Genomic DNA, 9,954 nt, shown 5'->3' with positions numbered 1-9,954 from the left:
TTGTGTTCACAGCTTGTTCTGATGCCCCGAAGTGGCCAAAAAATACTGCATTTTAATGATGTATCAATCAATCAGATTCAAGGATGATGGAAAGAGTTAGTTAGGTCTTTACTTTTTATATTATATATTATTTTATGGTAATGGTAGTTGAGCACCAGTAAACACCAGTATTTTCATACACATAATAACATAACATAAATGGGAACAAATAAGATTCAGACAAAATAATTGTCAGGAAATAACATATTTATGAACAGAAATTATTTTTCTTTTGTATGTGTTCCTTTCTTATGAGGTTGCTGCCAACACCATGACAGCACACCACGTCAACTGTTTATTCAGGACTCATTTAAACCAGAACAGTTTTATTGTTTACAGTGGTCAGTGGAACATATGAGCTACAGTATATTTACATCACACACACAAACACACGGTCTTTACCATTGCTGCCTTCACATGCTGTTTGCAGTGTCTTGCACAGCACGCTTACTGTGCCAAGTTATAATGGAATGTCTATTTGCAGGTTTTTGTAGCAAAGGATTAGTACAAATGTGTTACTACGTCTTCTCTCTCACACTTACTGTACACATAGTCACACACACATTCAGATCACCTGTCCCTCTACACCCTCTCAGAGCAGGATGCGGTATTTGAGGGCGCGGGGGACCCTGTTGATGACGAGGCGTCCGTCGTAGCTGAGCGAAGCGAAGAGCCAGGGGTCGGCCGATGACCACTCCGCCGCATACACACTGTCTTCATGTTCCTCATAGGTAGACACCACGCTGTCCTGCAGGGGCTCCTTACCCCTGAATTACACACAGAACACAAAGAGATGAGTTATGAAAACCGGAGGAATGCATCACATCTTGCAGACTTCAGGCAGGTCTCTGTATGTCTTGACCAACAATGTAGAGAGGACCATGAGATATTAAATTGGCTACTGTTAAATACATGTTTAATGACACAGTTGCTTCTTTCTTATTGATTTTCCTGTACAGCCAAAAATGACACAACCTTCATCAAATGGATGTAACTTCAATATTTGTCTAATATACACAGCTGCTCTATTTGATTCGTGTACATAGACACAAATTTACCTTTTTTTTTGGTGACACTAAACACGACTTTCAACCACGTATTTTTCCTACGAATGTCCAGCAACATGTGACGGATGTGATAATTTCCGCTCCAGTCTTTTCAAAATAAAACTACTTCGTTAGGTTTAGGAAAAGATCGCGGTTTGGGTTAAAATAACTCCAGAATTGGCGTAACTTAAGTATGGAAGTTACGTGACAAATAAATCAACGTTGACTTGTGGTTTTATACGGGACACAAATACCAGTCTCCTGGGCAAAAGTCCACCTATCCATCCCGACATCCTCCCTACGCGGTATTCGCTGCTCTCTATACTTCATGGTTCACAATTATGTGGATTACATACGAATTGATTTGAGTTTGTTTCATGACAAATGCCCCCTTTAGTCACCAGGAGTAGTGCAGATTAAAAATGGTCCTCTCCTCCGACCGCTGAATTGGAGCGTTTGCATAATGGCTGTGTAAGCGCATTGAGACAATGAATGGGACATAAAAACTAATTTGCCGCCAATATTCACTCACATGCACTTCTAATCACTACTAATCACACTAAGGTATGTAGGCCCAACATATTCATCATATTGTATGTGTAAAATACACAACGTACATTCTCTTGTTTCAGGATTCATGTGAAAATGTGTCGAAAGTTCTTGAAAAACAATTTGCTTTGGGAGCAAACATTTTTTTATTGAATGACAGTTGATGATTTTGAAACTTAAAGGTGCCCTGTTGAATTTTCTGCTAACAATGTCATGTTTACGATCACTTTTATTCATCAAAATTCATTGTGTGTAATGTATTTCATTCTTCATAACATATTTGCATAGACCGTGTAAAAAAATTATTTGAAGCCATCATTGTTTACATTCGTGTTTACTAGCTTAAAGTCACCTTCTTCTTCTTCTTCTTCACTGTCTTTGAGGGCACATTGCTGCATCCCTTAGTGCATTACCACTATCAACTGTCAATCAGCAGAATTGCCGGAATGTGTATTTCGTCACCTGACGTTGTGGGTGTGCATACCCATGTGCATGTATGATAAAAAAAAAAAAAAATACAGGAACCCCGCCTGTAAAAACATATAGCGCTCCATCCAGGGTCTGAAATTAGCACCCGCCACCCGCCAAAATGTTGGTAAATTGTTGGCAGTGGCGGGTGAAATCATCAGGACATCCGCCACTTTGGCAGGCGGGGAAAATGCTAGTGATGGGAATAGAGAACATCTGTGCGCGCTTTCTTGGCATCTCATGTCTCCGTGACTATCGTCTCCTCTTATTGATGCTCAGACAGTTACGCTGCACAATGAAGCGTACGCAGCCGTATCATGTTTCAGTTTGTTTGGGACCGGAGACACGGCGGAGAGAAAAAAAGCGCTAAACAACGTGGTGCTACTAAACCTGAGGGGACACATCCTATTTCTCCCTGATAATGCGACACTTTGAACAACAGACCCGGGTAGAGATCAACAGGAGGAGAGTTAGTAACGTTAGCTGTTAGCAGCGTTAGCAGCCGGTGGGCAGCACAGTGCTGACTGGATAAATAACGGAGCCACTAACGTTAACGGAGGTGCCATTCAGTTATTATTATGAGGCTTTCGAAGTCTGCTCAAGAAAAATGACTATTGGATGAAGGTAAATTACAACGTCATCATGATGCGTTCAAATGTAATCTCGTAAAATTAAGGTTTTGGTGAGAAACTTGAATAAATCCAGTTATTCGAAGTAGATGTTTTCACATCAATATAAAATAAATATTAGAAAGAGAATTATGACCTGTTTAACTTCATAACACTAGCTCTAAGAAGCTTACCAAGATTTTTTTTAACCAGAGCAAATATTTAAATAATCAAAATCATTTGAATTGTGTGTTTTTATGCAAATAATCACTATAGATGATAATAACAAAGTACAGTACAGTACTGTGTACAGTACCCTCCCTCCACGGTGTAATTCAAACACTGTAATTTACCATGTATATAATGTTTTTTGTGTAAAATATATTGAACATTGAATGACATCAGATCTAAAATGTTATTCTTTCATTTAGCACAGAGATCTCAAAAGTGGCAGACAAAATGTTTGAGTGGCAGACAAAAAAAATACTTGTCTGCCACAGTGGCAGGAAGTGAAAAAAGTTCATTTCAGACCCTGGATGCAGCACTAGTAGTGGTCATGCCACACAAACACACAAGCACACACAAACCCTGTTTGTATGGGGTTTATCTCCTTCTACAGTACTACTGAGGACTGGAGAGTATTTACTTTGTTTATTCACCATTTCTCCCTGTCTTTAGCACACAAACAGAATCCTCCTCAGTGCTGAGACAGTTCCCCCACTGCTACAACAATGTGACAATAAATAACATTTTTGAATTATGATCTAGCATTATTGCCATCCGAAATTTCTCCCAAACCCACTGCTGTAAGTAGTCCTGAGGGAAAACAGTGACATACATATTTGGATTTATTTTACACATTAACTGTTTCACACAGACAGTAGCTGCTCCCCTCGGGCTGCAGACTAAAATAAAAACACTCTAAGTGCTCTGCTCGTATAGATTCATCGGGGAAGAAAAGAACAAGAGGGTATATGTGAGAGCACTCGGCTGATAATACTAAATGCTGGACTTTGCCTCACTTTGCCTAAAGGATTGTAAGTGTGATAGGGATCATATCATTGGACAGTTTACCTGCTAAGAGACAATATCGTACACTATATTTAGTGGTAACATTTGTAGCAGCCTTACAGTCGTTTATTTGGATATTAGGTACATCAGTGGTTCCCAACCTGGGGTCCGGGCCCCCTTTAGGGGGGCGCCAAAGATAACAGGGTGTGCTCCAGGATTTGTCTGCTCTGAGGTTGTAAAAATTAAATATGCTCATGTATAACTAAAATCATTACACACTTACTAATTTATACAAAAGTCTCTATATAAAACTATTTTACTTAGTAGCAAAAACTAACTAAATATTCTGCTTCAATCCGTATTTGTTGGCGTTTAGCATTTAAAAAAACACATTTTCACTGTGGTGTATATGCTGTCCTGCTTGCCGCACACAAAGAGGGGCACACACCTGTACTGTATTAACGGAACGGTCAAGCAGCAATCTAACAACTCCATAAATTACATTTATATAACTACAATAACAAAAAAAATCAATTTCGGCTCTAACATTATTATATTAATTAAATTTAAGTGGCAGTAGGCAGTATATTTTTGGCATCATTGGGCACAGATTCCATAATAACCTTTCAGCATATCGTAATTCAAGGGTTCTGAGAGAAAAGTAGACTTCTGCTCCTCCTCATGGCTCTGTTTTCAGGCTTTAGAACATCTAGCCCGTGACGGGAGACTTTGACCAATCACAGGTCATTTCATTGAGAGAGCGTTCCTATTGGCTGTGCTCCGGTCTTGTGACCGCTACTTTGCGTTCCTTCCAGCCATCTCAACCTGATCTCAACATGGCTGCCGGGTCACAAACTTTCTCATTTTACAGCTAAACAGTACACTACAAGATGATTCTGAGAACATCTGAGGAGAGAAATAGACATTACAGTAACAGAATATTGATTCATATTTGATCAGCGCTGCCTAGTTTGACCGTTTGGTTGGAGTTCGCGAGTGATTGACAGCTGGCTCTCATAGACAGCAGATGGACAGCAGATCCCAGATCAGCTCTACCTGCTTGTTTTCCTCTGGTCTGTGAAATCTTGCAGATGCCGTTAGGAGCACCGCAGGACACAGGAGGACACAGAGACACATGATTTTTTTCAGGTTACCTGTTTCATGTACTACTGTCACCATATAGTGACCATTTTATAAAAATAACTTTGTTTAATCATATTTGCTGCAATCTGTCTACTTCAGCTTTAAGTTGTTACAGAAAAAAGATGATATTATGCATCTGCATTCACTTAGTGAATCCATCAAGATGTCATCACTTTATTTGTGTTGACAAAACTGAGGAGTTACATTCATTAAAGAAAGTTGATTTAATAAAAAAACCTTATTCAAACTACTGTATATAGTACAATAGTACTGTATAATATTTTGTTTGAGGATTGGCAGTAGTACATAGCTAAAACTAATTCAGTCTAATACAAAAGTCCTGCAATAAATCCTGCCTTCATGAAAGATATAATTTTCCATTTTTGTTCAAACTGTTTAAAAGTTCTAGTTATACAGAATTCAGAACACAACTATTGCCTCCACATGGCTCTCAACATGGCGACGGCTGAGCTGGTGGCTAGCAGCTAATGGTGCTAACAGCGCTAACAGTGTAAACAACGGCAACAGTGCTGATTAGTAATGCACGGGTCGGCTCTAACGTCATGTATGCATAAATCATCCACCCACCACCATTTCTCCCATTTAGAGAGCTACACCTGCATGGACATTTATCTCCCCCACTACTAGTCCCTGTAGCCATGTCGCTTTTGAAATGATGTATTGCCTTAATGCGTGAGTGCTTTCTTTAACAATTTACCATAATGATTAGAGACTGCTTTTAGTAATTGTAAACGTTTCCATGCGCAGTAATGTCACTGCAGCAAATATCATGGGACATTTAGGCAGCAATAATAACTGTAGTTCTAATCTTAACAAAGGAAACAGAACCAACATTTAGCTTCTGAAATAATGAATTAAGTTACGCTGCTGTTCCTCGTTTGCTGCTATGTTAATGCTCTGAATCTCGTATATGGAACCTTTTAGAGAGGTGTTGTGTTGAATTATACTGAGACATGTTATTCATATTTTGGCCAGCCCATTTACAATGAGTCAATGAGTATATCAGCATGACGCAATCTAATTCAACTGCACCACAAACTACAACCTTTAAAATGAGCATAAAGTTGAATTAAAGGACCAGAGTGGCCTTCAGGTCCATTCGCACCGCCAAATTCAAGCTGCCATTTCAACTTAAAAATGTGAAAGGTTCTCTCTAGTCATCTCTAGTCTTTGTCCGTTCTGGGCTACTGTAATAAAGATGGCGGAACAACATAGCGGACTCCGTGAAGAGGACCCGCTCCCTATGTAGATATAAACGGCTCATTCTAAGCTAACGCAACGATTCTTAGTCTCAGGTGATTATACACTGATGAAATGTTTCTTACACACTGTACCTTTAACACTTCTTTAACACTTTATAGCAGCAAATTCCGACCGGCCCTCAGATAACAGTCAGCCACGTCCCGTTTAGCTGTTTCCACAAATATGTCTAAAAACACGTATGATCATGTGGCCTCCATTGACACCAGATTTCCACCCAGTTAAACCCCTATGGGAGAAGCAACGTGTTACGACAGAGTTCACCACAACCATCATCACAACACCAAATGAAATGAGGGAATATATTTACGAAGAACACTTACCAAGACATGATACGTTGTTTTTTTCCTTTAATTTTTCACCCATCTGTATGTTAACATCACCTTGGTGATGATTTGTTATATTGACAAGCAGGCCAAACTGAGGAAAAGTCTGCCAATTTCATTATCTGTTGAATTTTAAAAGCAACCATATAAAGTCAGAAAATAGTCGAACCGCTGGAGGAGTTGTGTACGTGGTGTCCAGGTACTGTGGAGTGGACACGCACTGTACATACAAGAGGGGTCAATAAGGATAGTGGAAGGGTTAAAACCAAAGCTGAGTGCTGCTGATTAGGAAGAAGAGTTGATAATTGTGGATGAGAGTCAGTCATTGAGTGTAAGAGCTGCTAGTCATGGATAAGAGGGGGAATTGGACCATAATGGATGGAGGACAGTGGCACATTTGAAAAGCACTGAATGGAAACCATTACAGATGATATCCCTGCAAAGTCTAAATGCTGTGGAGACAAACTCCTGAAGTGTTTTGACAGTAACATATTTTTAATGTTTTGCCTCTCCACTTTTATCATGTCAAAGTATGTGAAAGTGAAGGTTCAGGCAGTCCGCTTCAATCTTCAGAGGACTAATATCAGATGAACAGCTCAAAATACACGGCACCTTTTTGTACATGCTTTAGAATCTCGCTGTGTGTCTCATTAGGCTCCATGTGGCAGTCCAGAAACGTACAAGAGAGGTATAATAATAATAATATAATATATAATAATAATAATAATATAATAATTACAAAAAACCCTCATCAGATATGATGTGGTGAAAGCTGACTGTCTGTGCCTTAAAGGGATAGTTTGGATTTTTTGAAGTGGGGTTGTATGAGGTATGTGATGAGTGTATTACCTACAGTATATGGCGGTCAGCACGCCTCCAGTTTGGAGAAACAGACACCTTAAAAAAGGCCCGCCTAAAAAAAAAAATCAATATCAAGTGTACGCTATATTTCGAATATTTTCACCGCTTTACCTCGCCGTCAGACAGCCCTTTACCTCGCCGTCAGACAGTCCTTTACCTCGCCGTCAGACAGTCCTTTACCTCGCCGTCAGACAGCCCTTTACCTCGCCGTCAGACAGCCCTTTACCTCGCCGTCAGACAGTCCTTTACCTCGCCGTCAGACAGCCCTTTACCTCGCCGTCAGACAGCCCTTTACCTCGCCGTCAGACAGCCCTTTACCTCGCCGTCAGACAGCCCTTTCTGATGGGAAAATGAAGCCGTTGTCTATGTTGTATTGAAAGCCGCCAGACCCCATTGATAAAAACAGTGATTTTACCTCACAGAACACCGGGGTTGCTGGTCTACCGCTGCCTCGATCTGTTAGTTTGTTTGTGTTACTGTGGGACTCAGTTGAAAAATTATTGTTTTTGTCAAAGGAGTCTGGTGGCTTTGAAGAGAGCATAAATAACGGCTTCAGTTCCCCGTCGGAAAGGACTGTCTGACAGCGAGGTAAAGCAGTGAAAATATTCTAAATATAGCGTACACTTAAACTGATATTGATTCTTTTAGGTGTCTAAAATCTGTTTAGCTGCTGCCCCTGTCCACAGCAGTACATTGCTTTGCTCCCGTTCTGGTACTCCTGTCTGTTTCTCCTAACTGGGAGCGTGCCGACCGTCATCTACTGTAGGTAACACATTGACTATGGATAAGGGCCTCACACAACCCCCACTGAGAAACACCCAAACTATCCCTTTAACACAGTGTTATGATTCAACATCTGCATTACAATATAGAATCAAAACTGAGAACTGAGCCAGTCGCCAGGGTTGCATGGAAAGTTGTAAATTCTGAGAATTTGTGTACTTCATCTAGACAACAGTGAGATGTAATCTATTTTATTACAGACTTCATAAGTGACAAACTGATGTTTGAAAATGCCTGACTTGAGTGAGGATAGAATTCAAAATACTGTCAAAAATGCAGTTTTTGAGATAAAATTCGGAGATTTATCACCCTACATCTACCATGAACTCAAAACTCTTGTCATTTATTCTCATTAACATTGGTGTTTTATTTAGCCAGACTTTGCAGTAGCTGTGTACGGTTCTGTTTACACTAAAGCATTCTGATGCACTGTGGGCTCAATTTTTGATAATTCAAAAATCTGGCTGGATCGTTTGTGGAGGACAGTCTGAAGATGCAGCGTAGCAAGAAGAAGAAGAAGAAAAAGAAGAAGAAGAAGAAGGAGGAGGAGGAGGAGAAGAGGAGGAGAAGAAGAAGAAGAAGAAGAAGAAGAAAGAGGAGGAGGAGAAAGAGAATGAGGAAGAAGAAGAAAAAGAAGAAGAAGAATGCCCATCCCCTAATAAACCGTTTAAAAAAGCATTTAATACTGGCTTTTAGATTAATGGAAGCATTTCCTTTTCTGACTAGCCTGAGTTGCTCTTACTTGTCCTCCTGGTGGTTGTCCTCCCCCTCGCTGAGGTCCTCATCGTCCACCAAGTGCCCGAATGGCTCTGAGGAGATGGACACCATATTGGAGAGGATGAGGCGGCTGTCACTGCTGGCTGTCAACACCAGCTGGTCGTGGCTGTGGTTGTAGCGGACATTCCACACCCTGGGACCAAAACACACCAGACATGCAGTCGACATTTAAAGCGGACATATCATGAAAAACTCACTTTTTCAGTGCTTGTGTTCATACATGTGGGTATCTGGAGTTCCTACCAACCCACAAACTGTGAAATAAGACAACCCAGTCACTTTTTGTGGGCTGCCTAGATCAGACATGTGATTCATCAAAAATGGCGGAAGGTTAGCTTTGCTGCTCGGCGCTGATGTTGCAATGGAACAAACAATTGACTTTCACTTCTTGGCAATATATGTTCTTTGTTATACAGCTTGAGAACTAACAGACACAGGGTGGATACAGGTACTGTATATTCAGACAAACAGGATGAGGAAAATAATGTGTCTTTGGCTGGACGGCAGAGAGTCAGCCCGACAAACGCAAAAGTCTGTCAGTGATGAAGTTACACGATCGGTCGGCCAAGTGTTGGAGTTTCTTCATTGGCCGTTGCTCTTTCAAAATGAAAAGGCGGGAACAGTCCTTTGTTTACATTTTCAGGGGGAAGGGGGGGCGCTGTCAGCAGTTCCACTCACCGGCATGAGTGCTCATCTATCGTCGCATTTCCACCAGATTCGGTGACGGAGGGCGTCTCAACGCTTTCTATTCATCTCCTATGGAGAGCAGGAGAAGCAGCTGCTAGGCTTGTCGCGGTAGTTGGTGTTACCGGTGTTACACAGTGGTCGGACACACACCGATTACATTAGGTCCCCACCGTCCCCACCATCCTTTTTCTTTTTCTTTTACAGAAATAAAACCCATTTAGTTAATTTTGGCGTATCAGCGCCGTGTTATCAATAAATTGTGGGACAACGGACACTTCAAACTGACAGTGAATCTAAACCATAAGGAGTCTCAGCTCAGAGCAACAGGAGTCATATTTCACACACAGGACAAGAGAGAGTTGACAGATAAGATGA

The 9,954-nt window shown here is 40.8% G+C and overlaps 1 protein-coding gene across 2 annotated transcripts in view; it reads right to left on the bottom strand.

The window, feature by feature from the left end:
• Window positions 1-225: 225 nt before the first annotated feature.
• The window catches only part of eipr1 (EARP complex and GARP complex interacting protein 1), an 86,862-nt gene continuing 77,133 nt past the window's right edge, over window positions 226-9,954 (bottom strand). For both annotated transcript variants that reach the window (XM_074659975.1, XM_074659977.1), the window contains 2 exons: window positions 8,858-9,025; window positions 226-806 (listed from right to left, as the gene is read on the bottom strand). In XM_074659975.1, the coding sequence (XP_074516076.1) occupies window positions 632-806; window positions 8,858-9,025 (343 nt within the window). In that variant the 3' untranslated portion in view covers window positions 226-631. The remainder of the gene's footprint in view (window positions 807-8,857; window positions 9,026-9,954) is intronic.

This window comes from Sebastes fasciatus, chromosome 15 (genome assembly GCF_043250625.1).
Source record: "Sebastes fasciatus isolate fSebFas1 chromosome 15, fSebFas1.pri, whole genome shotgun sequence".
Taxonomy (NCBI): domain Eukaryota; kingdom Metazoa; phylum Chordata; class Actinopteri; order Perciformes; family Sebastidae; genus Sebastes; species Sebastes fasciatus.
This window is presented reverse-complemented; position numbering and strand designations above follow the sequence as displayed.